The following is a 27875-nucleotide window of genomic DNA, read 5'->3' as shown; positions in this document are numbered from 1 at the left end:
CACGAACATTTGTGGAACTACTAGTGAGTGTGCGTGTTCGCACCAAGTGTTCATCTGTTGTTTCCTATTGATTGTTTCTTCTCTATTTATTCCCCCTTTCCTCCTCCCATTGTATCAGATAGCGAACTGAGCACGTGGTTGATTAGGCTCCCTGCGTTTACGCTTACTTTCTCTCTCTCTCTCTACCTAGCTGCTTATCTACCCAGTGGGTGTGGGGAAGCACGTTAAATGTTGGAAGAACCATCACGCAGTGAAGTGTGCTGCATAGGGCATATAGATATTTCATATTCATACTAAATTACTAATTTACATTGAATCATGCATGAATATACAATGAACCTTCAAAGTAAGCTGCCGACAGTGCTCTTGGCACTGTGTGAAGGTTGTGAGCTGGCGCATTGGCAGAAATGCTGTCATAGATACGTTCAGTGCCAAGCAACGTGTGAAACTGTCTTCATGAGCGATCAACCAACAATACTGCCCAAAGAAAACACCTCCTTGGATGACGATGATGAGTGAACTCGTTCCAGAATGCAATTCCTTGGTTGAAGTTGTTTCTTTTTTCACTAGGTTTGCATTACACTCACAGCTAAGTTGCATTTGACTGCGGTACTTTCATGTCAAGTGAGAATTTGTTTCAAGGAAGTTCTACTGTACCAGGTGATTTCAACCCCATCTCCATCAATTTTCTAGTTCTGGATCACCTTAAGTGCATATGCTTAGTGTCCCTGAATTTCAGGAATTCTCCAGTTTTTCTATTAAATGTCTCGTCAGGGGGACACACTTGTACACACCGCACATGAACAATGAATATTGTGAACAATGCTGTGCCATTCAGGTTGCCCCCTACTCCTGCTTTCATTTTTGAAGTAATTTTCTGGTTCTAACAGTGTCGACTGGCTGCTTTAAACACATCGGCATCAATTCACACACCAAATTATATCCTTTACAACCAACAGTCGATGACATCTAACAATCGTTAAGGCCTTGGCAAAGTGAATGACCCTGAGCAAAACTTGCCATTAGCGAGCATGGTGGCATGCAGTATAAGCTGTCGTGGGAAGCTTGCTGCGAATAGTACTCATGCAAGTTGCTCATCCGTGAAAGCACTTGAGACCAAACGTGTGACAGACTGATGGCTTTACAATTGGTATTCAGGTGATTAGCTAAATAATACAGCATGCTCACCTTCAAAGTTTATTTACTAGACTTAAAAGCTTTCCTGGTAACAAACGGTTTCGCCGTACATGTACGGCATAGCGTTATTTTTAAAACGCGCGCTTTTTTTCGGTCATTTCTTTGGCTTGGCCTGTGCTGCCACACTTCGGCAATACGTGGAATTTTTTTCACGCGCCAATGTCTCTCCGTTGTATTTTTTTTTTTTGCTTCCCAAAACGGCGGCCAGCTATCGCTTGCCCATCCGAGCGCATTCGCGATGCAGCTGGTTAAAGTGCGCGCCTTTTTCGATCATTTCTCTAGCTTTGCATGTGCTGCCACGCTTCGGGAATAGGTGGAATTTTTTCATGCGCCGATGTGTCTCCGTTGTTGCTTTTTTTATGCTTCGCAAAACGGTGCGCCGCGTGCCGGCTATCGCTTGCGCAACCGAGCGCGCCCGCGGCGCGGTTTGGTTTCAAACGCGCGCCTTCTCCCATTTCTCTTGCTTGGAATGTGCTGCCACGCTTCGGGAATACGTGTAATTTTTTTAATGCGCCAATGTCTCTCCGTCTTTTTTTTTTTCTTTCCAAAGAAGCGCGGCGGCTTGTAGTCTCGCATCTGAACGTGCGCACGCGGTCCGGCTGGTTTCGGTTTCGTCCTTCGGGCGGTTGTCGCTTCTTACGCCCGCGAAGCTGATGGCTGTTTGGTTTCTAATCTCTCAAAGGGTGACCGCTTGTTGCTCTCTCGTTTATTGCTCCGTGGGGCGCGATTACATCTGTATCGGTGCGGCGCTAAATTACACAAACGACGCCGCCGTGATTGCGTTTCCTGTTTTGCGGTCTCGGAAAAACTAACAAAGTCTTGTTGGCGATAAGACGAAGGCTGTAGCCTTTTCACTCGTTTTGCTTTCCGGACGGGTGCACAACCATAGAGTTTTTTTTCCGTGCGCTCACTGACGCAGTTCGCTTACACTATGGAAGCGCGCGCCGATTGCTCTGCTGCTGGTGAGTCGAGCAGCGATTCTTCCAATGCGGACTATTCTCCAAGTGCCGAATCAGAATCTGATTCATTGGATTTCAGTTTGTTAGACCAGGATTTTTTGACGAGTTCAGACTCCGATGACGATCAAGGAGCGACATCTGAAAAGCGTGTGCGGTGAGCCATGCTTCAAAGACTTATCACACGCTGAAAAGTTTTTGGTGTTACAACACGAACATTTTTAACCGGAAAAGTACTCTGGTGCGCTTATTTTTGTATGTCTGTGAGCTATGTTTAATACAATGCATAATTTTTATTTATAAAAAACAGCTAAGGTTGAAGAAGTCGGCTTTTAGCTACCGCTGCGAATTTTTTATTGTTCAACAACGCACAGGCACCACCTTGGAGGTCAAAGCGTAAGACTGGTTACGGACTACGACTACGACTACGAGGGACGAACGGGTGCCGCCTTAAGGAGCTTCGCCCCTAAAATCATCACACTTGCCATGAGAAGACTCTTGGTAAGCAAGCAAACGCGAAAAAGAAAAATGCGGGTGGCAATGCCCCCTTGAAATTCCTGCACCAGTTACCGCGGCATCATACATTATGACAGCATCTACTAGGACCTACATAGTTCCTAAATGGTAAAACGAGGTAGTACAGTGTCTTCCGAGGGAGCCAGAGACTTCATATAACAAGTTTCAGGAATTTTCGTTGAGCTAATGTCACCGAAATATGGAAAGTACACTGAAATCCAGAACCTAACGCATGCAGATTTCAGTGCAAAATTTAAAAATGAAACCCTGCCCTTGATTTTCTCATCTATTAATAAACCTATGGTAGTGGAATTAATGTCATTCTCAGAGCAAAATTTATCAACATAAATCAATTCATTGTTTCACTTTAGTGCCCCTTTAAGGGTTCAACCTTCTGTGTAGACAGGAAGCTCTCACATGAACTTGAAGCTCAAACCGTTGATGTCACAGTCAAACCAGCAATGTCCCCGATTTCATGAGGATGTGCAAAGCATATCAGCCTGGATGACCTGGCAGATCGAAAACACTTTTGCAGCCTCAACCATCGTAGTTTCAAGTTGACATTACTTGACTGATCTGCAGCACTGAAGAATACTACGTAAACAGATTTTTCATACTGTTGTAAAACGAAACAAAAGTTGTTTTTGGACAGCCTGATCGTTCACAAGCTTTTCTGATCACTTGGCTGTCTACAAGGCTGGCTGGCGAAAAATACTGACAATCGGGAGCTTACGTCAAGAATGACATCGTGCATATCGTAAGCGGCTGTAGACTCCAGGGGCACCACGCTGTCTAGGCTTGGAACTATCCGATCCCTGCGCAGCGTAAAAATTTCATTCAAAACATGTATAGAATGTCTTGTCAGCGGGCTCGGCGAAAACAGCCATAGTTTTACTACTCTGAAGTGCGCACCCTTCCCTTTCACCGCTACCTCCACCACCACCACAAATTTATTTGAATTCAAAATAGAAATGTCAAAACTCCAGGCGTCCTAACTCTTATGTTGGACTCATTCATCTTACAAGGTTGATGTCTTGCTAGCCTTGGCTGGGCAGTTTTAAAACTGCTACACCAATTGACATGCAGCTGCAGAAAAAAAGAAAACTGCCTTCCCTACTAGCAATTTTCAAGTATGACACCCTATAGGTAATTAAATTTGTTGAAAACTTAGCACATAAGGCAAGAGGAAGCATTCTGTTGTGGAAAAGAGTACCGCACTTGAAATCACACAGAGATTTCAGGTCCGATGTACGAGTGCCAGTCATGAACTGGTGATGGAAGCTTGACAAAACATACACAAGAGAGACAACTGTAAACACGCATAAAGCAGTTTCATAAAATTTAACTGAACTCCACTGTAGCCATTTCATTCTTGTAGTACAGCATATTTTCTCGCATATAACCAACATAAAAATCCGGAAAAATGTGCTTAAAAAGTGGGGGTGCAGGTTATGTGTGGAGGTTATATGCATGTTTTTTTTTTTTTCCTTTTGTAGGTTTAAGTTAGGGGAGCGGGTTATAGGCAGGGGCGGCTTATATGCGAGAAAATACGGTAACAGTAAATAGCTCATGGCACAAGCTTAAACTTGCAAAGGGTGCACGAGAGTGCAAAGATGGGCTGCATCAGCGGAGTGTGGTGTGAACCAGGGTGCATTCTTCACTGCCTACTAAGCAGCGCAGCGTGTTTCCGTACCCTAAATAGTGCAGTAGTGGAACTTACAGTCAGTGTCACATGTGGGAGAGCCACGTGACCTGAGCAGAAAAGGCACATAGGACCTCATTAGTAGAGCGACATGTTGCTGTAGACTCTGGTTCCGGCAGTAGTGATGCAGACGAAATAGTGAGAGCGCGAAGCCCCACAGCATAGGTTACTTGCCTGTCCAATGACACGATCAAGCCAATCACGCAGGCTAAACAGCAATACTTATGCAACGCCATAAGAACCGTCTCATTTATTCAAGTTTTGGCGGTAATATGACATCATACGTGACCTTTCAGCTCAGATCACACGACTCTCCCGTATGTGACGGTGATCAGAAGTTCCGATGCTGCACTCTTTAGGGAACGGAAACGCTCAGCAGCGCGGCTGGTAAAGCATGTTACCAGGTAGCTGGCAGCTCGCAAGAGTTTTGAATGGCTAAATTAGACACCACCAGACTTCAGTCTAATGAGTGCGATATGATCAGTAAGCCTTCATTCTAAGCTAAGAAGAGCTTGCAATATTCAATGAAGGAAAATTTTCCATTGCTAAAAGGCATGAAATTTAAAAAAGAAAGAGTGCAACACCACTTCATTATATCAGTTAGCTTGTTAAAACCGATTTATTTGTGAGCTTGTTAAAACCGATTTCATCACAAATATGCTTGACTATTTTTCTAGGAAGAAATGCGAGTGCATTCCTGGGATAGGCCGGCAAAAAATGCGGGGCTCACTCAGACTCACTCAAAAGATATAACTTGGCTCACTCGGACTCGCTAAAGTTTTCCTCACCACGACTCACTCGGACTAAAACTCCCCAAAATATTACTCACTAAGATTCAGACTCCGGGCTCCATCTGAGTTTGAGTTTGTCGACACATGAGCGTGTTACCGTATACTTAGCTTTTTCGACTACGGTGTCAATGTTCTTTAACACCATGATCTCCCATAATCAGTGCTCTACATGGTGCCTTTGATTATGCCTTCAAGATCATGTGCCTTCAAATCCAGTAAGAACATTTTTATTGAAGACACGACTCATAAGAGATATTTTATTGCGATAGCAATTATATGGACACTCTCGACGGGTTTTGGCCGTTGGCGTCGCCGTCGCTGTCATGTTCCGTATAAGGTCCAAATCGATAACATCCCACCGTGCATCGTATGTTCCGCCCGCGAGTAAAAGCGTGCGAGTGCGGGTGATGCATACGGCTGAAGCAGAGATCAAACAATCCGGCCAATCTCCGTCACTCGGAGAGCGAATGCGATAACATCACCTGCGTGCGAGGCTGTCGTCAAATGCTGCTCAAGCAGAGAGGAAACACCCCGCCCGTATTGAACGAGCATGAAGGGACGTGGGGGTGTCGCTTGAGCAGCAACTGTGAACTTTGATTCTAAGGGCGCGGTCCGCGATCGCTGGCGCGTGTGCTATCTCAGCAGGCATCAGCGGGCAGCTCGTGCTACCCTTATACGTGCAGCGCTCTCAACGCGAGGAGACTGTGCGACATCCGCTTATCTCCTGGGAGCGGCTGTATTCTCTTAAATCAGCGTTCTGTATAGTTATGCGACACTGGGTCTAAAAGAGTTAGCTGCCAGCCTTACTTCGTATGACATTACAATTTGTTGCTATCACGTTCATTGCTTCGCCCTTGCGGTGAAACTGCGAATTTTTAACAAGAACTTCCAGTGAAAGAGCTTGGGGGGGGGGGGGGTCAAGGACACCCCCACCCTCCGTAACTTGTGCCTCTGATCAATAAATATTGAGCTAGCTTATGAAGGCTAGTGCGTTGAAGTACGTGTGAGTAGACGTGAGAAGAAACTTGGAGGACGCTTGAGCTTCGACTTCAAGAGTAGAACGCGATAGCCTAATCGGACCCCATGCACATCGCCTTCTCAAATGCTAGCCTGGCCTTCGGTTCTCGGTGCATGCCTCAACCCGTGCCTGTACAGACAACTGAACGACTGTGTGTGGTACATTGGGTTCGTTTCCAACTATACTAGGAATGCCTACTGCAAGCTACAGTTGTTAAGTACCCTCTACGCCATAATTCTTCCTTTACAAATCAGCGAAGGACCACTACTGTGTTCGGTTAAGGCAACACTGAAGCTACGCAGCTGCTCACTTTGTTGATGCTTTGATATTAAAATACATATACATATACGGGACATGACGGCGACGGCGGCAGCAAAACCAGCCGAGAGTGTCCATATACAGTAGAACCCCGCTGTTACGTTCCTCACTGCTGCGTTTTCCCGCTGTTATGGGTCGTTTTCCTCCGCCGCCGTCCGGCATAGCTCCCATAGGATACAATGTATTGGGAACCCCGCTTTACGTCGTAACTGTCGGACCCCGTAGATAACGTCGCGAAGTGCGCCCGGAGCCGACCGAGTGACTACCAAGAGAGCGGAGGGCCATGACGCATTTTCACGCAGCTTGGCCTCGTTTGACCGTAATATTAGCCGCATGAGGGCGCAAGCAACAGAATCTTCAATTGATGCAAACAAAAGCATGGCCTTCGAGATTCAAATTGCAAAAGATGGCGTCTATGACGTAACTGCTCGCAAAGCAAGGCCTTCGAGATTGGCATTTACTATTGACAAAAGCATAGCCTCTGAGATTGCATTGCACAAACATGGCGTGTATGACGTAATTGCTTGCGAAAGCAAGGCCTTCGAGATTGGCATTCACTTCTTCCATCGCGTTGGCGTGGACTCATCATCATCGTTATTTGTCGGAGAACGGGAGGAGTTCGAGCTGGTTGGAGCTCGCATGGTCGTGCGTGCGGTTCGCGGTCGGACTCGCCGCGCCGGTCGTGATTGCGTGTGCTTAGTTCTTTCATGCCTACAGCTGTTGGTGTTAAAAAAAATCACATACGTTGATTACATTTCTGTGGATAAGGCCGTCCTAAGCTCCGCGTTTCTATTCATCGACTAGATCGCGGCTGAGCGCGCCAATTTTCGTGCTGCTCTTAAGAATTGAAATAAAGTTCTGTACCACTAAATATTTTGCCGTTTTTCCTGTTTTTCGGCTCTTACGTTTCCAGTCTCTTACGTTTATTTCCTACGGTCCCTTCAAAAACGTATCAGCGGGGTTCTACTGTAATTGCTATCGCAATAATAAACATGAGCCTACATAGGGCTGATAGTAACGCTGAAGTTGGGCAGATAGAACCGTAGGTTAGCAAAAAATGTGGAGCTCACTCAGACACACCCAAGAAACATATTTGCACTTAGGGCGCAATCAGACTCAGACTCGCCAAAATTTGCCTCAACCGGACTCACTCAGACTCAGGCTCACTACAATTTTTTCCAACTGGATTCACTCTGACTCGCACTCACGAATATATTACTCACCGAGACTCACTAAGACTTGGACGCACGGCTCAATCTGAATCTGAACGAGTCTGAGTGAGTCGACTCATGAGCGAGTTTGCTGACCTATGGTTACCGGACCAATTGCTCTCACCAGGCATCAAAGCATTTCCGCACAGGAGGCCCAGACTTGTTGTTCATTGGGATGAAGTCGTAGAAACGACGCAGCTCCATCATGGCGTCCACGTCATTTTCAAATGCCTTGTGAGCCACACCTGGGTTTCAACAACAAAACAGCAACGAGAATGAGCAGTGCCCTTTGGCCTGAAAACCTCGAAATATGTCGTGTTTTAAAGTATGAATACCTAAGGAAAACGCTAAATACGTTTAGATTTAAAACTTTTTTTTCAGAACTTTGCTTCTGTTACTTCACACTAAGAAGCCAGTTGCTAGAAGAGAAATGAAAGGTCAAACGTTAATTTATAAAGATTTTATGTTTGTAAAGCGCCAAAGCTACGTCAGTATGCATGATCAGTTTCAATGTATTTTCTCACGTTGGAACCATTCTTGAGCAGTAAAGGTTCTTGAAATTTGCCATATTCAGTCTTTGGCTTATTTGTAATGCAATGTTGCCTGTATTTACCCACAAAAATAAAAACAATGGCCAAGGAGATGCGACTGAAATTCGTGACATCACGGCGAGTTGGTATAGAAAAGGCAAGCTCTATCGATATCATTCATTTTTATTTTTTTTTCTGGTTTACCAAGCAATTCTCATGGTACAGTAAAAAAAGAAAGGGTGCCTTTCCCCTTTGAACTCCAGTCGAATATTTTACCAGTAGAGCTCAACTTATTCTTGCTTTTAGTTTTCCTTTCAAGCACTAGACATGCTGGTAGAGATGGCTAACTGTATGGAACTAAAGCATTCACACAGCATGTTAAACAATAGTTCAGTGCTGGGCTTGAAACTTTATTTTAGCTTTATAGGGTCCTTATATTGGAAGTGTACCACGGTATATACTAATCCTTTTCTTGCCATAAATATGCCTTTGGAATGGACTACATTTATGGCTCGTGCATAAAATAACAAACAAGTGGTAAGAACGTGAACTAAAAATGATATTTGGTGGTGAAACACATTTAACTCAGTTTTAACAAAGTCATCCGACCAATGCCCTGGGCTGACGGCTTACTTAAACATTTACTATAGACCCTTCACTCCCTGTTGGAGCCTTAGTTTAAAGGGGTCATAAAGCACCCATTCGGCTTGTTGAAAAAACACATCCTGCGGAAAGCTGACACGGCTATGAACTGCTCTGCAAAATATTACAGTCGTGCGCGCCGCGTAAAGGCCACAAGCGGAGCGCGAAGTTGCCGTTTCCTCAGGCGCCCTCTTTTCAAACAGAGGCCGGTTCTCACTCTCGTTGGTGGGCGGGGCGTCTGCACGTTGACGTCGCGGATCTGCCAGTTTACGTCGCAAGAGATATAGCATGCTTATTGGCCGATAGCCGGATGAGATGAGCTTCTTGCCACGGGGTGCCGCCACTTGCCCGCTGCGCACTCCTCAGTCTGCTAAATTTACACGGTAGCCGCACTCGCGCACGCAAATCACAGCGGGAGAGCGATCGCGTTTCATGACGCGCGCTGACGTAACTTCTTTCCCCCGTGCCATCCCTCCCTGTCTAGCTTCCAGTGCGCTCGTCGGCACGAGAAAAGAGAGAAAGCACTGAGAGCGTGCGCCAAACCCCCATAACTCCGCTCATTCTTGACGGATTCGAGAAATTTTTGCGGCAATCGATTCGGGAGGCAGTAAACTCCGATACTGAGGTCATTAGATCATTACTTGGAAAAGTGGTTCATGACCCCTTTAAGATGCAAGACTCTCAGACAATGACATGTGAAAATACAAGTAAAATCTTAACCCTTTGAGGGTCAAAGATGCACATGTACGTCATTCCGAACAGCCACAATACGGTCAAAAATGTACATATACGTCATGCCTCTATGTTTAAAACGCGTGCCCTTTTCAATCATTTCTCTTGCTTAGCATGCGCTGCCACACTGCGGGAATACGTGGAATTTTTTTCTAGCGCCAATGCCTCTCCGTTTCTTTTTTATGCTCTACTACAGCGGTGCCCCAGCTAGTTTTGGTTTCGTCCTTCAGCCAGTTCCGCTTATTGCGCCCGCAAAACTGATGGCTTTGTGGTTTAGAATCTTTCAAAAGGTGAGGGATTTGTTACTATCTTGTTTATTGCTCCCCGGTACGCGATTACGCCTGTTTCCACATAGGCACTGACTGACACAAACAATGCCGCTGTGGTTGCGTTTCTTGTTTCGGGGACTCGCAAAAACCGCTTCCATTTTTGTTGGTGATAAGACGAATGATTATTATAAGTTTTGGACTTGCTTTTGCTTTCCAGACGCACTCACAACTACACAATTTTCTTCAGTGTGCTCACACGTGCAGTTTGCCTGCACTATGAAAGTGTGCGCCAGTCTCTCGGCTGCAAAAGTGGATCTAGCAGCGATTCGGAGGAATCACTGTTCAACTGGCAAATCAAAATCTGATTCAGTAAATGTCAGCCCGTCATAAGAGGTATCACTTACGGGTTAAGATTCAGATGTTGATGAGGGAGCAACATCTCAAAAGTGTTTGCAACGAGACGATGCTGACTGGATAAAAAGAGGCTTTTCTCCCTCCGTAGTTTCCACTTGACGCCACTTCATGCACTTATTTTTGTATGTCTATGAACCACACAGACGTTTATTGCAATGCATAATTTTTTAACACTCGTATAGGCTCTCTTTTTTTTAGAATTTATCTTGCTGTTACTCATGAAAAAACTATGTGCATGTAACAACACAAAAGATTTTTTTGTCACTTTACGGTCACTCCAAAAGTTTTAGACAATTTTATTCTTGAATAGGTTCATCAGAACGAATTTAATTCAGCCATAAAAAAAAGACATCTTTTGGGATGCATTTCGCGAAAAAGATTGACCCTCAAAGCAAAGGCGGAGAGTTTTCATTTTACCGGAGGGGGCGGGGACCCGACTTGCTCTTCCACATTTCTCTCTCTCTCCCCCCCCACCCATATATATATATATATATATATATATAGTATATGGGGGGAGAGAGAGAGACAGGGGGGGGGGTGGAAGGAAGGAGAGAGAGAGTCTAACTTGCAAATTAAAGAATTTACTATAACTTTAGTCTCTTAGGTGCTGACATCGCGATATCATCATGAAGATCTGTACGTGGGAGACTCCAGGTTTATTTTTCAATTTACACAAAGACATCGATCCACCTCGTAGCTCTTGGCTCAAAGCGAAAAAGGCCGCATAGGCTGCTACTTGTTCACTGCATCGCATAAAATCGATTCCCACAATGCATGGGATCTGCCGAATTTCTTTTATTAACCGGCTTTAGTTTCTTAAAACATGCAGCAGACAGGAGAAAGCGGGATAATGCTGGCACGGGAAGCTTTAGTTATGCCAGTGAATTCAATTCAAGGTGGCCGAAAGTAATTCTCAGATGATAGCAAATACCATTTGCTACCACTAAACTTTGTGCGAAGCTTCGGCTACGAATCTTTCCACCAAACGTTGTTTTCTGGACGAGTAATTGAGTTGCTCATTGGTGACCGAACTTGTAGTAAAACCCTTTACTGATAAATAAACAATGCGTGCCATCTTTTCTCGGCACTTTTATAGGCAGGCATGTCGAAGGCCACCAATTTGTAGACAACTAAGAAATTACCCGTTTTTTATGGCGAGTAAGTTTGTGCAAAACATTCACTGACTGAATGTGTCGGGATTGCTTTGTGTTCTCAGTAGCATTTTTGTGTTCTCAAAACCCTTCGCTACGGGGTTCAAGACATTTAGGGTGCAGCTCTTAGGCGTCCGTTCCTGCGTTGAGCGGCGTCGCCGTTGGCGTCGGCAGCGGAACCGATAGCGCGAATGAGGACGAAAGAGAGCGAACGCGGAATCTGTCAATATCACGAGCCACTGGCCTCTAACCTCGCTTTCGTCCCCCGTCACGCGCGCTGGCCCCTGGGTCGGAGCTTGTGCGCATGCAGGGCTGGCACGTGCACTCCGGCTGGCTTCGCTTGTCGTAACGGGGCTATCAGCGTTTCGCTTGGTTCGCGACGCCTGCAATGCACAGAGCAGTGTGCATAGCACTCGAGCGCTGGCAGTTTCTGTGGCAACATGTAAGGAATGTTACATTGCTACAACTGCGGATAGTCAAAACTTCATACATGGTTGGCGTTGCCCGAACATGAAGCTGGGCTCAGGATTCGCATTAGGCAGTATCATAATCGTCGGTGAATTTTTCAACTTTTCATAGCTTAAGCCGTCGCTTCAGTTGTTCATCAACACAACATATTCTGCACGTGCAAATCCGTTTAAGGAACATTTTCCACTGAATGTTTGACTTGTCACTGGCCCATGAGCCGAACTTCAAAGGACTGAAATCAAAAATAAGCGGGCACAAACAGCCCCCTGTTGCGAGACAGGATAGCTGCGAGACAGGACGGCCAACAGTATGTTATCAATGGACGGGGACCTAAGCCAAGCTCTTAAAAAATATCATGGGCCGGCGCCAGCGAGGGGGGGCTCCGCCCCCCCAGTGAGGCAGTCCGGGGGGGCCCAAGCCCCCCAGCCCCCCCGTGCTCTCCGCCTATGCCTCAAAGGGTTAATATACAAAGGATATAGCAGTTACCAGAAGTGACTGTATGAGTTTTGGCCCCACCAAGCTCCTCCTGAGTGACATCTTCATTTGTAACAGCCTGAAAACAAGATAAACAAATTGCAATCACAGTGAAATATCATTGCACTAGAGGCAGAATACAAACTGTAGAAGAAATGAAAAGTACTCGAGCTGAGGTAGCACGGCTGCTATAATCTCAAGCAGAAAAAACGAATTCGCTAGTACTCGGTAAATAACTGAAAGCTTCAAATAATTAGGACAGCTTCTTTATGCTGAGCTTATTAAAGTGCAGGCACTATTTCATGGTGTTCTTTAACGTGTGCTGACACTGCACAGTGCACAGGCGTTTAGGATTTTGCCTTCACCAAAATGTGACCGCCGTGGCCGGGATTGAAGCTGCGTCCTTTAGATCAGCAGACGAGCACCGTAACCACTGATCTGCAGACGAGCACCGTAACCACTGTTCCACTGCATAGATGACTATCATGTGCTTAGAGATTTCGAGGAATCTCTGCGAGGTCATAAATCTGCAACCACTAAAAAGGACACCGCAGCTATAGATTAATGCTGAAACTTATACAGCTGAACCCGTTTATATCGAATCTGAAGGGGATTGCAAAAAAGTTCTACGTATAGGTAATTTGACACAGTTGAAACCCTTTATAAGAGACACTGATGCAAGAGACACATAGATATAAGAGACACCAGTGTGCCTGCGTTGAAATAGGGATTCGCCGGAAAATGAGAACCTGGTATCCTGCTTATAAGAGACACCTCATGTAAGAGACAAGAACTGCTCCCCCATGCATGTCTTTTATACAGAGGTTCAACTGTATACAGTAAAAGCTTGTTAATTTTAACTTGCTTAATTCGAACTGATGCCTTGGTCCCAGCACAGCCCTGTGCATTTATTTCTATGGGGAAAAACTCCGAATAATTCGAGCGTGTCGGTATCCACAACAGTTACTGATTTGAACTGGGAGCCCCTCGTTTTCATCGCTCTTCGCAGAAGTCAGCCCAGAGTGACCACAATGTGTTGCAAAACCAAGCCAAACCAAATTTAATAGTTATGCAAAACAACGAAACAGCAGCCTTTCTCAGCAGACAAGAATTCGTACGTTGCGCTGGAGTTCTTAAAGGCCGAATGCGGCGATTTTTTGACCATGTCAAAGTAATGGTGCTTTTATGTTCCTGAGACGCTCCTAGTCATGGGTGCGATAGCAGAAATACTCGACAAATTGGACAATAACTTTAAATAAGCAAAAAAGCGCTACAGTCGAAACCCAACCAAGCAGTACTGTCTTCGCGTGACGTATAAGTTGGCAAAAACTGGAAATCGTGCAAGGTATGCCAGTCCCGCCAGCACGTAATATGAAAGCGGCGAAGAGTGGACGTTCAGGCTAAAGACCCTGTCGCAACAGCCGTACCATGTCTGTGACTGACTGTGCTACATGCACAGTCAGTCACAGCTGTCGGAAAATGACAGCTGCGATTCAGACGCATTTGGAGGCCAACTAAAATCGCCATTCCTCTTTGATGAAGTAGAACACACTTGTTTAGTTATTTGCTTGCCTGGTTGCGCATTCCACCGCCAGATGGTGCCACCTGTCCAGGCTGCTCAAGCTTGTGGGGCCGCGATCGCATAAAATGCTATCGCTGAGTAGTTTGTGGACTAACTAAAGCTTCCTAATATTGCTGAAGAGTGCATAAGTTTGGCAATAGCCGTGTTCAACGTCGTGTTGGTAGGGCCGAAGGAATTTAATGGTGTATTCGGTTGGTCGCTCCAATCCTCTGGCTCGGAGTCGGCAGATGCGGAGGCAGCCCGCAATCGGAGCGCGAGAGGTAGCGTACCAACCGAATGGATCGACGATCTCGGAGCAGCGCGCCTGTAGCGCCACCTTGCAACCAGCGCGGGAAGCCGCCGGGTAAACATCGACAAATGCGGTCAACCATCCGAGCTGGCGTCATCGTCCGAGCTGCTGGTTTAAGGACGAGACAGATGGTACGTTTTTGCCTCCGATCCGGCGTGCGGCGTCGGATGTCCGGCGTGCGGCGTACGGCGATTCAGCACACACGGGGCGAACGAGCAATCAGCGGCTCCGCCCACATAGGGCGCCTCGGCATGCACACTTGGAGGACTTCGTATCTTCGTAATAAAGCACAAAACAAACAACTTTGCACAGCCACGCTTCGTTATATAAGAAAATAATCACTACAACTACGCCTTCGCGAACGACAAGCACATCGCAATAGCTCGCCGTCACTCACGATTCGGAGAGGTAGGCCTAGCATGGCGGACGCCGGCCGTCTCCTACGCCGTTCACGATCACACGCGAGCTCGGCATAGAGCGCTTGTTTTTGCCAACACGATTAAGCTTTGTACTCGCATGTAATGCGTTACCATACGCTATTAAGTTGCTCGGCGTCATCGATGTGAAGGCATTCGTCTGCGAGCTGCTGTAACACCATTTACGTTTCGTCCGCCTTCAGTAGCCGCCTCCGTTTCGACATGGTGCAGTTATGGCTTGGTACATGTGAACTCACCACACAAACGCTCAAAAACGCCACGAACACAATACAACACACGTGTACAAAGTATTACGCGTCCGATGCTCTCCCCTTCTGAAATGCGCGCTCGTGCTGTCACCCTGTCACCTGCCGGTAAACGCGGCGTCTAGTGCCCCTCCCGGCCAGATCGCACCACGCTCTCACTTCGAAGTCAGAGCGGTCGGGAGCGCTCCGAGTCGGAGGCTGACGCTCCGAAAGAACCACCCGAAGGTAGTTCGAGCGCTCGGATTTTGCCAACCGAACGCGCGACCACTTTTCAGAGCGCTCTAGAGCGCTCAAAATCGCCCACCCGAATACGCCACAATATAAGCCAAGAATAAGCCACCTTTCGTAGGACGCGCAGCTCACCGTACACCAATAGGCCCAGTCACGGTGCACCCTGTATATGTTATGGAAAGTGTTTGCGTACGGTAATGTTCACGCATGTGCACTCTTCAAATGGTACCGTATTACCGCACTTTCCGTGCGACAAACCGGCCCTGCTAGCTAACCACTCTAACATAAAAGTCGTAGGTTAATCGTTAGGTGCGAGTGTTTCGTGACTGTCAAGGTTCGTGTGCAGCCCACAACGCAAAACTACTAGCCACCCACCGCACACACGCCCACAATGAAGTGAAATTCACACGCACAGACAACGAAGCGCTGGCCAAACACACACAATTGCTGGCTCGTGGATAGCAGATGCTGTAGTGGCACCTCGGTTCTGTCACTTCTGGTTTGCCAAAAATAACGTCACACTGACAATGTTGCAAATAATTCTGGGAAGCAAGGTAGAGAGAGTCGGAGCAATCAATAAAATTCATTTGTAATGAATCTGGATATCTCTCCAGCCTGTAATTTGGCATAAATGACTGGAACATGAAAAGGAACGTACCCAGCGAATTTGATTAAAATCCACTGACCTTGAAAAATCGCCCGAGTTGGCCTTAAGCAAGCTGCGAATGATGCTTAAAGGGACACTAAAGGCAAATATTAAGTCAACGTTGACTGTTGAAATAGCGGTCCAGAAACCTCGTAGTGCTACTGTGCCAAGGAAGTGCCTATCTTGAAATAAAGTCATGCTTTAGTGATCCGCATCGCATTAGCGCACTTCAAATCACACGCATGAAAGCGGTCTTTCTGACGTCACTGTTGCCGTGCCCAACGTTGCCCGCCTTTACTGCGCGGCAGCGTGCACTGGCGGCGTGCACCATTCGGGCATCCGGCAACATCACATGCATGTGGCATTTTGTCGAACTTTCTGTCAGAGCGACTTTCACGAGCGCGCAAAACACACGCAGCAGTACGCATTACCAAAACGACCACTGAGACACGACCGCGTGAGCGAAGCCGGGTGCCGGGCGAAGCGCAGTTCAGCGAAATCGGAACCTTTGAACCACGTGCGCCGTTCCCTGTGGCAACGCCAAAAAGTTTCTTTTTTCCATGAATCAAACAGAAACGAACAAGCAGCATTTTATTACATCTCTTGATGCACGGAAGGTTCTTGTTTTATTGCAGCTAGTTTGATTACTAGTGATTAATTGTAGTCGGACACTCTCACGTCATCGGGATCATTTCCAAAATGTCCCACTTGTGGCGCAAGTTGTGTGATACATTTGGCTTAATTTCTCGGTAAGTAGGGTACTGCTGTTGATAATATTGCCGTTTTAGACATTGTCATACAGTGAGTTTTCACTCTGACATAAATTGTTATTTGCCTTTAGTGTCCTTTTAAGAAGTCGCGACAAAAGAAACGGAAGCAAATGCAAATTATTGATTTGTTTTAGTTTTCACTGTGTGAACTCTGCCATGTAAATAAACGTGTTTTGTGGCATAAATACTGTCACATATTTCGACATTAAGGCTCACTGCTCACATGAACGCATGTTGGTGCTCGTTTCTGGCATATTACTGATTGATCAATTCATTCTGTTCGCTGTTAGAGCTCCATGAATATAATTTACAAAATCACCTGCCACAAACATGTAGTAGCAGCTAATTTGCGTTTACGACTCCAGAGGTGACTTCTTTTGGGTTCTGTCCGTGCAGTGTGGAGCGATGTCCATTCATATTAGTGCTTGCCCGCTAATTCAAACTCCACTTAATTCAAACAATTTTGTAGTCCCCTTTAAGCTTGAATTAACAAGCTTTTACTGCATAAAATATTTTACATATCGAAAATATATTCAAGGGGATTCTACAACTGCTCGATTTATGTGGGTTCAAATGTAATCTGTATTTGAACGGTTTAAAATTCTACAACATTGTTATAAAAAGTGCGCTGATTTCGACTGAGAATGTGTGAAAAAAAAAATTGTATTTTACATCCCTCTGCTGCTGTTCCTTCATTGAAAAGCCAGACACTTGATGAAATATAAGGACAGATCTGGTTCATGCCTGAAGCACCCTTTGCACTGTATCAAAATGGCTAAAAATGCAGCCATGCTGCCAAAAATTGCTGCCAAAAATTTTTGGCAGCATGGTTTGAGCTGTGTGAAGAAGTGTTGCAGGGCTCCCTAAACATTTTTTTAATGTAAGGGGCCATGCAGAATGAAAAAAAAAAAAAACTGCAACACTTGCTTTATGTAATGTGTGCATACATACAGGATAAGCAGGCAGTATATCACACTATAGCACGAAGGACTGAACAACTGTTGCTAGCATTGTAACAGTAGTAGTAAGGAAAAATGAGAACTGCACAAACTAGAACAGTACGATGCCATAGAATCCAGATATAAAGAATTATTCACCATATCGAACAGCTGTCGCATATTGTATATACTCGTGTAAGGACCACACCCCTACTATGGAGGGGGAATTTCAAAAAAAAAAAAAAATTCAAAAAGTCCTGCCAGAAAAGGTATTTAGTCCAATTGCAGCTAGATGGCGCTGCCAGCTTTTCTGTTTCTACAAATATATACGGTAATCTTGGAGATTCTATGCAGGAAGTATAGCCCTGCACTGCGCTTATATCAAGCTCCCACTAATGCCCACATCCAATACATAGAAGGCTGCACCGTGCAGTGCACCTGTTAACGCATTTCAGTTGATGCGCCCGCAATCAAATCTGTCGCAGGAAATATTCAGGCCTACGAAGCAGCCCCATTTTGGCAGATGCTGCCAAACAGGGTATGAAATTTTAAGGGAAGGGCAAGCAACTAAGGAAAACTGAGCGAGGTGCATGTCTCAAGATATGCATACAAGGCAAAAGTTCAGAAGATGGAGGCTTGCAGAAACAAAAAATCGTTGAACAGGAAGTGACAATGGAGCAAACATTTCAACAGGTGGTCTTGTCGTTTCATGGCTGCCTTCCTGCCTAGAAGTGGACAAGACCGCTTGTCAAAACGTTGGCTCCAGCAACACACACGGGTTCAAGGATTTTTTATTTCTTCAAAATATGCATGGCATATTACCTGTGCTCCATAACAACCGATTTGATTACTAGTAAGCTTCACTGCAATGCAGCTGTGTAGTGCTGTAAAAGATGTTATTAGGAGAAAGAAGTAATTGCTGTGCAGTGAAGCACACTGCTTTCGGCTGTTTCAGAATAAAAGACTGCCATCTGCTTCAAGAATGTGAAAGGCCTCACGGTGTGATATTCACAATTCCACAAGAAGGGGTGGATAAATTGTCAATAGTAATAAGTAAACTTTAATGCCTTCAACAACGCGTTAGAGCAACGAATTAGCAAAGTCCTGTTTTTCACAATCTCAAAAGACTGTCTCAAGCGTACACAGTCTTTAGATATGATTCAGAAAGGCATATATTGCATTTCGAACGAATAATATGTTGAGCTACATTGCAATCCACCTTGAGTGCCATCTATCCAGGTATGACTATGTGTTCCTTTAAATTGAGACCACAAAAACCACAGACTGCATTCGGCGAAACGGCTGAAAAATTAATGCTAGCTGTTTCAGATGCTGCCGAGTTGGTCACTTCCAATTTTTTCTTTGTTTTAGTGAACATCAAAACATGACACAGAAGTGTTGTTGTGTATTTTCACCACTGCAATGAGCCTGCTGCAAAGAACACACGAGTCTGTGACATCATGCTGTCCATAAGGCTATGCAGAAGAATGTTATGGGCACCAAGTCACCGAGCGGAAATCCCATTTGCAGTAACTGACTTTGGGACTGTCGTCTGAATAATCATCCGTATACAAATGATGCAACTGAGTGATTAATAAACTGAAACTGAAAAAAAAAAAAACTGATGGCTATGCATGCAGGTATGCTACTACATACCTTCACAACATCTGGGCCTGTGATGAAGAGGTACGATGTGTCCTGGAAAAAAAAAGCAGAGGGCAAAGAAAGTTTTTAAGATCTTGAGTTGATTAGAAAATTACATGCAGACGAACTTGTCATGTCGTTCCCATTGTGTGTGTGCACATGTGTGCGTGTGTATGCGTACGCAATAAGGAAATCTTTTCAAGCAATCACTTTTCCTTTCCCATGTTTTAATGACTAGTGCAAAGCCTCACTGTAGTAAATGGCCCTTGCTCATGCGAATATTTCCCTTCACTCTGATAACAAAGCAATGTGAAAACAATGTCAACCAGAATTGTACCTATGCACAAAATTCTTGTATCTTATTAAGTCTGAACATAATGACACGTAGGTACAACAAATAGACCTGGTAACTGTGGTGTCATGAGAACTGTATAAACCCACTGAGTATGCTACATTGTGAAAGGATTTATGAAATTAACGGAAGAAAGAAAAACAGGTACCCTGATGCACTACACACCCACAGATTTTACAGCGAAAGCTGTTACGACATCACAACAGCCGATTTTAGTGGCATAGTTGTCTGCGCTGCCGCCGCTCCTGCCGGTGTCATAACCACTATTGCACGAGGTTAAAAAAAAAAACGAAATGAGAAAAAAATATCCAGGACCGGATGGGATTCGAACCCAAGCCCTCAGCATGGCCACTGACTATTCTACCATGGAGCCAAGCCAGTGCTTCAAACTCCTTCACAAAAAAACCCTCTACAGGTGTCTTGTCAGGCAAGGGATCACATTAACTTATGTAGTAAAGTGTGGTAGAAGAGCACCTAAATAATAATCAGGCATCACACAATGCGAACAGCATAACGAGTGGGTCGTTTTATGCTTCTAACCCATTACAAAGGGCTCAGTCATAATTATTCATTGTCATCAGCCACAGCCACAGGTTGGTAAACTCATTCATGAGTTTACTCACTCAGACTCAGATCGGGTTGCGAGTCTGAGTGAGTCTGTGTGAGTAACATTTTCGTGAGTTTGAGTACGAGTGAGTCCGTTTGAGAAAAATTTTAGTGAGTCTGAGTGAGTCCTGTTGAGGAAAATATTGGCGAGTCTGAGTTCGAGTGAGCCATAAGCGCAAAAGATATTTCTTGAGTGAATTTGAGTGAGCTCCACTTTTGTTCCACTTACGGTCCTATCTACTCATTTTCAGCATTACTATCAGCCTTATTTCGGCTCACTTTTATACTCCCGTCTTCTCACACACATTTAAATGCACTAGTGTTCATGTGCCACCTCAATATTTATTGATTAGAGGTGTGACTAAAGGGGTGGTGCCTTGACCTCCCTCTGCAAACTTTTTCATGGGATGTTCTTGACAAAAATATTTGTGCGAGTCGAATCTTTCATAAAAATTTCCTTACTGCATTGTAACCACTGATAACTCGTATATGAAAGTATGAGATCACAAGGCGCCATGTGCAGAACCGATAATGTGAGATACTGGTTAGTTAAGCAGCACTGACACCATGACCGAAAAAGCTCATTTTACGCTAACGCACTCATCAGTCGACTCACTCAGACTCAGATCGAGCCGTGAGTCTGAGTGAGTTTGGCTGCGTAATGTGCTGGTGAGTTTGAGTCCGAGTGAGTCCACCTGAGAAAAAGTTTAGTGAGTCTGAGTCCAAGTGAGTCTGGTAGAGGAAAATTTTAGTGAGTCTGAGTTGAGGCCCAAGAGCAAAATATACTAAGTGAGTCTGAGAGAGCTCCAATTTTTTTGACGACCTATGGCCACAGCATCAACAATGTCAACATAACGCCTCACAGATGTGTAGCGGGTACCACACACTTCTCCGCAGAATGACAAATAATGGCGTAGTGCATACTTCCCTATATACTTCAAAAAAATTATGATTTATGACTTAGTGGGTACCTTGCAAGTCTACTTGCATTAGTTGCCCCAACAGAGTTTAGAACGGGCTCTAGAAAGACCACTCGTCCATCTTTCACTGTGACTGTGCTGCGTGTTCCGCGCAAGCCTGACATTTTTTTTTTGTTCACCAAATGCCTGGACTGACAACGTCGTCTTGTCGCCAGGGCCAAGGAGGCAACGAAGGCCAGAGGGTTCCTGGAATGAGGAGACCTCCCACCTAGGGTACGAGGGTTGTCCATAAAATAAGGTTCCCAAGGAGCTGTAGTCGCGAGGAACGCTGTTATGCGTGATCCGGCGACACTGGCGTGTAGCTTGGTTTCCCCTCTCGCAGTCACCGCCCAAGGTTAGCTGTCTGCGACGCTCAGTCTTGGCTTGGCAGCCGTTTGAGATGGAGCTCCCACTCAATTTTCCCGACCAGGAGCGAATCACGCCCAGTGATTCAGTTTTCTTTTTGTTCTTTGTGCAAAAAACACTGTGCCGGTGGACATGCATTCCCAACTGCGCAAAGACTACGAGCAAAAGTGCATAAGCGTACAACACGTGCGCAAATGGTTCAGAGAATTCAAACATGGATGTACAGACGTACATCCGTGTACATCAATGGCAATAACCATGTTTCTCATTGTCAAAAATCATTGGGAACCTTATTTTACGGACAACTCTCGTAGAAGCGGGACTAGCACCGCGATACCGTTTTGTACAATAAACGCTTATTCCTCCTCCTCACCAGATGCCTCTGCGCAATGCTAACCATAGTTTCTTCTAATTCATGTAAACATCTTGCCCAAGTAAACGGAACACTCAGTCTTTTTCTTTTAATCATCCAACAATCTCTTTGAAGAACACCATTGCTGAGATTTTCTATGCCAGCTGGTACTAAAAATTCCACATGGTTGAGTCTACAAAATAAATACCTTTGTCCAATCAACACCACAAAAAACAAAGTTCCTGTGCAGCATTTTGGTAAGTCGAACAGTCCCTCTCTATTTTACAACACCCTTATCTCATAAGCTTCTTTCATACAGCTATTCATGCACATGTGATCAAGTTAAAGTTGACCTCGACATTAGCACACTAGTACTAGAAGCCAATGCTTTGTTGCATAAATGCTGCTCTTAGTTTGTGTCTTAGACTGCTCTTAGACTGAGAAAAACACACTTCTCACGAATCACTCTGGGGTGTCAACGAAGTGCAGTAACCACTTCGTCAAAAGGCAGCACTGCCATAGACTATTTCAAGTCAAGGTGAAGTGTTGAGCTGAGGAATGCTGCAGAATACAGAGGTATGCCCTTGACATTTAGCGCCACAGACTGATCCGATTTAGGATGCAAGTAAGATCTGGCTGAGAGGGGGGTCACATGATACACCTGTACTTGGTGTCTTCTGAGCCACTTCTACAGCAACAGAGCTGAGCCAGCAGTCTGTTACGAGATTGCTTTTTCAGCTTTTTCAGTTTTGCGTGCTGCGCAGCAAGCCATTTGTGTCCCAGTGATTACTGAGGTATAACTGTATCCTGTGAAAACAGAGGTGGCAACAGACAAACTTAAAATGCCTGTATTGCTGCTACACCTCAGAGCTCATGACGAGAAAAGCATATCTCACAATTAGTGCTGTTTATGCTACCATGTTTGTCAGGGAACAGTAAAAAACTTTAAATGCTGTGACTATAGTACACATAAACATGCACAGGGGTGGTCAAAAGTTCCCAGGCCGTAACACCCAGCCGCAGAGCCAGCGGCTCGCTGTTATCGGGGCGCTGCGATCGCAATCACGCCTTGGCGCACGCTGGCGTCGAGCGTGTGCATGGGGGAGGGGGGGGGGGGGGTGCATCTCTCTCTTCTTTCCTCGCTTTCCTTGATAAGAAACCGACGTATAAACTTGGTGCGTCATGTTCCCTCATGTCCGCTCTTCGATGTTTTACTACCGTGCAGCGTGTAGCGTGTAGCAGCGAGGCGGCAGTCTTCCGGAAAACTGACGCATCATGATTGCGGCCACATTTAGCTAGACACCACATACATTACCGTGGTTTGGGCTTCTTGGAAAATAATATCGTGCGTTTAACTATCTATTTTCACTGCGGTGGCTCTCTCAGCCGCCTGCGCAGGCCAATTGGCTGCATACGAACACAGTCGGAGCCTTATCAAGGAGAGCAACAAAGAGAGAGGGATACACTCCCCCCCCCCCCTCTCCACACGCACACGCTGGACACCAGCGTGCACCAAGGCGTGATTGTGATGGCAGTGCCCCGATAGCAGCGAGCTGCTGCTCCGCGGCCGGGCGTTGCGGCCTGGGAATTTTTGACCACCTCTGTACGTACTTGAGTCCATCCATAATGAATGTACAGGGTGGATGCTACATATTGCCATAGATACACACTGCTTTGAGATTGGGCAAAGCATTCGTTTGCGAAACAGTATCTCCTAGCGATCGGATATGGTAGCATCATGACTAACCAATCACCCTCACAGTATGTCTTAAGCAATATCTCGTACTTGGGCAGTAGGTGGCCTAAGCATCTACCGGCCCTAACCCAGAGGACCGCATTAACGAAATGAATAATACATTATAAGCTTTAATACCTGTTATATTTGCTCATATGACTTGGCGACAATGCTGTAGGTTCATGTCCGAGGTGTATGATCACCTACCTTGACCATAAAGATGAAGTCCGTCATAGCGGGAGAATAAACGGCACCCCCAGCACAGGGCCCCATGATCACAGAGATCTGTGGTACAACACCGGAAGAGAGAACATTGCGCTGGAAGATGTCGGCATAGCCAGCTAGGGATTCCACACCCTCCTGGATTCTCGCGCCCCCAGAGTCATTGAGTCCAATCACAGGAGCTCCCACAAGCATGGCTTGGTCCATAATCTAGCGGGAAATGAAAAATGCCTATTAGTGTTGACAAATAAGACGTAATAAGTCATAAGATTATTGGCATCTGTCATCACTGAATACCAGTTAATGCAACAGGCACATTTTGTAAGGTTGCTCACACGAATGAGACAGCTGTCTAAAAGATAGCAAGGCAAAAAAGAAAAAGCAGATTGTCTTTAGAAAATTTAATGCAGACTTGGCATGCAACAAGCTTTTCCTTTCAGTGTTCTAGATCATGTATCATGTCCATAGTCGGCAAAAAGTGTGGAGCTCACCCAGAATCACTCATTTAATATATTTTGCAGTTAGGGCTCACTCAGACTCAGACTCGCCAAAATTCTCCTCGACCGGACACTCTCGGACTCAGACTCCCTAAAATTTTTCGCAACCAGACTCACTCGGGCTCAAACTCACCTAAAATATTAATCACTTGGACTCACTCAGACTCCGACCTCGATCCGAGTCTGAATGAGTCTGAGTGAGCAGACTCAGAGTCCGTTAGCATGTAATGAGCTTTTTCGACCAAGGTTCCAATGCTCTTTAACACCAATATTTCGCATAATCGGCGCTCTACTTGGCGCCTTTTGATCTCATATCTTCAAATGCGAGTTATCAGTGGTTGCAATCCAGTAAGGACATCTTTATTGAAAGAGATGACTCACACGACATATTTTTATCAAGAACTTCTTGTGAAAGAATTTGCTGGCGGGGGGGAGGTCAAGGTACCCTCCTCTCCCTCCGCCTCCGTAACTCACGCCTCTGATCATAAAGATTGAGCTGGCGTATGAATGCTAGTGTGTTGAAGTATGCGAGTATAAACGTGAACTGACATAAGACTGATAGTAGTGCCGAAGTTGAGTAGATAGGACCATAGGTCAGCAAGAAATGTGGAGCTCACTCAGACTCACTCATGAAATATATTTTGGGCTTGATGCTCACTTGGACTCACCAAAATTTTCCACAGCCAGACTAACTCGGACTCACTCAGACTAAGACTCGCGGCTCAATCCGAGTCTGAGGGAGTAGACTCATGAGTAAGTTTGCCGACCTATGGTCATGTCTGATCTTCATTGCTTGACATGCACACACTGATTCGACAGCCACCATCAATCTTTTTATAGCATTCACCATTCGAGCTTATTCTATCTTCTCTTTGTTACTGACACTATGTGACGCCTACCCCGAAGAATGTAAAAACCAGGTTCAGTATGGTGTTGATTACAATACACATTGTCTTTTCCTGTCTGGTGCACACTTTATTCGGCATTTTTGCAGCTTATGAAAAGTGCGCTTCAGTGAGAATGAACATAACAGCAACATACATAAACTAAAAGGCAAATGCAGCTGGCTGCTATTGCCACCCCCATCGAGGGCTCAGATTAGCATACTCGCTCATGAGTATTCCAACACAAGCTATCCCCGTGTTCATTTGACAGGTGTAAGACAGTGAGTGATTGAATGATGCCAGAGAACAGGAGTGAGTGCTGCAGATTTCGAGTTGACATGACTGAAGAAGAGTACCAATTAACATGAGTACAAAACGAGAGTCAGTGGTGGTGAGTTTCAATTGTCATATGAACGCTGAGTGTTGGTAAGTAGACATATGCCTATGAGTGAAAGTTAACACGAGTTTGAGCACAAGCGGGCGTTGGTAAACTTTGATGGAAGAGTCTACAGATGTGAGTGACTACTGGCAGGCACTAGTAGGAACACAAGTCGAGTGCAGGCAAGTTTGAGAGTACATTAGTGCTGAGTGAGTACATAACCTACAAAAATAGAGGCGAGTATCTTGTTATTTTCCAAAGCTATCATGAAGAGTGAGTGATTACATGCAGCATAGTATGCTAGTTCCTTATCATTCAACACGTTGCAAGCTTTAGTTTCATTCTGATAGCACACCAGTCTCTGAATCAAGAGCTTTAGGGCTTAAACCCCATTTTAAAAGGTAATATTTTTGCATTGGCAATGGAGCTACCACCATACCAAGCTTTAACACAAGGATGCAGAAATACTGATATCTCTGTTGACTATAAATGGCACACTGGAATTGGAGGCCAGGTCTCTTTTGCTTCATTCAGATAGTAAAGCCAGGCCACACTACGTGTACTGAATAATGCTGTAATGACGGTAAGCCCGACTGTTTCATGGGGTGGCTCCAACACCAGAGATAATTATGATAGGCAACAGTGATGATGAAGCTATGCTGTTGACATGAAATCAATGGAACCATTGCAGTAGTGTTTTTTTCAAGTGTTTATTTACTAGCGTGTTGCTTCTTTAACATAGGTTTGTATCGTACATTGATGTAGCTGCTGAGAGGTCAGGTAATGATCAGACAGAATTCCCATCAAGCGGGTACACCACACGGCACCTACCTTACATATCTTCTTGGCGTGGACACTTGAAAGACTCCCGCCGAAAACTGTGAAGTCCTGTTTAAAGAAAAAGAAAAATGACCCAAGAATGAAAAATTACGCCCCTGTGCTTTTGGGTCGTACTAGTACTCGCCTGGCTGAAGAGAAACACTTGTCGGCCGTGAATTTCTCCGTGCCCTGTCACGACGCTGTCACCAGAAAACTATAAAGAGAGCGAAAATACGTAATCTGTAGCCTCTCTTTCACGTTATCACAATTAGGTAGCCATCTACCACACGATTACCTTTTCCTTATGCATACCGAAGTCACTGCATGTGTGCTCCATGAACATGTCATACTCAACAAACGTTCCGGGATCCAGCAAGATTGATATGCGCTCCCTCGCCGACAGCTTTCCCTGTGGGATAACGACACGAAGAAAGCGCGAGGCTTTTGTCAGGTACAGCTCATTCATTAGAAACACACCGAGCGGAGGATCATTATCCTACCTTTTCATGCTGCTTAGCTATGCGCTTCTCGCCTCCGCCGAGCAAGGCCGCTTTGCGCTTTTCTTCAATTTCCTGCTTGACGCGGAGAGTGTTGGCAACTGAACAGTAGCGCAGTGACAGCCCGGGAACCGCTAAACGACCCGCGAAGCACTTTGAGAGAACACGACGTGCCGTCGTGTAAGCTAAAGCGGCAGGCATGATAACAGTGCCGCAGGTAATCGTTTCAAAGATTTACAAGCTCTAGTTCCGTGACAGTAAGTTAACACCACGTGCGACACATTAATATTAATACGTGAAAAGAAGGCGAGAGAAAAGGGAAAGAGCCGTGCTCACGTAAACTCGGAACTGCTGCCAGCAATCAACTCGAAGCAACAAACAAACGAAACAAGACAAAAAGAAGAGCAGGCGACGTTAGCCGAAGTCGTGTCTGTAGCAGAATCCCTAGCCTTAATCGAGCTGAACATGGCTGCCGTGACGTATTTGGGGCTTTGCTTTCGGTTTCGTTGCTGTACGGCGACGCGCGTTTTTCAAAAGGGTATTCTTGGCTTACCGCTGTTTTGTTCTTGCTTAAGCATTGCAGAGAATTCAAGTTCCATGGCTTACATTACTCAGTAGAAAATTTAAAGCTGCTACTTGTCTCGTATACCAAAAATAAATTGTGAATTTGCCTTCATTTAGGTGGGTTCGGATTCAGGTCTTTTTCACGGTTATACCCCCTGTATTCGCGCACATGTCAATGGCTTAGAACTACCAGTCTAAAAATAATCAGTCTTTTATGAGATTATCTTGTCTCAAGGAATAATCGTGGTATATCCTACGTGTCTTTCCTCTAACGCTGCGAGCCTGGCATTTCGATCCATGATCACTGAAAAGGGTTCACACCCTTTGTATTTTTTTCTTTGTCTCGAAACGCATAGCATAGAAAACTGTATGTCCAAACAATAATCAATCATCTGTCTTGCTTCTGTTCCCTGAAATTTCTTGAAAAAGCTCGATAGATAACTTACTATCAAAGACATGCTAGATATATATT

At 45.3% G+C, this 27875-nt stretch overlaps 1 protein-coding gene across 1 annotated transcript in view; it reads right to left on the bottom strand.

Annotated features, from left to right (window-relative positions):
- LOC119387143 (propionyl-CoA carboxylase beta chain, mitochondrial) overlaps positions 1-27228 on the bottom strand; it is a 40773-nt gene extending 13545 nt beyond the window's left edge. Inside the window, exons 1-9 of the mRNA XM_037654451.2 lie at positions 26843-27228; positions 26638-26751; positions 26488-26556; positions 26355-26411; positions 23749-23973; positions 19184-19225; positions 12402-12468; positions 7834-7954; positions 3403-3484 (exon numbers count right to left, since the gene is read on the bottom strand). Coding sequence (XP_037510379.1) covers positions 3403-3484; positions 7834-7954; positions 12402-12468; positions 19184-19225; positions 23749-23973; positions 26355-26411; positions 26488-26556; positions 26638-26751; positions 26843-27040 — 975 coding nt within the window. The 5' untranslated portion in view covers positions 27041-27228. The remainder of the gene's footprint in view (positions 1-3402; positions 3485-7833; positions 7955-12401; positions 12469-19183; positions 19226-23748; positions 23974-26354; positions 26412-26487; positions 26557-26637; positions 26752-26842) is intronic.
- Positions 27229-27875: the final 647 nt, after the last annotated feature.

This window comes from Rhipicephalus sanguineus, chromosome 3 (assembly GCF_013339695.2).
Source record: "Rhipicephalus sanguineus isolate Rsan-2018 chromosome 3, BIME_Rsan_1.4, whole genome shotgun sequence".
Lineage (NCBI taxonomy): Eukaryota > Metazoa > Arthropoda > Arachnida > Ixodida > Ixodidae > Rhipicephalus > Rhipicephalus sanguineus.
The sequence above is the reverse complement of the archived record's forward strand: the minus strand, read 5'-3'. Positions and strand labels throughout refer to the sequence as shown.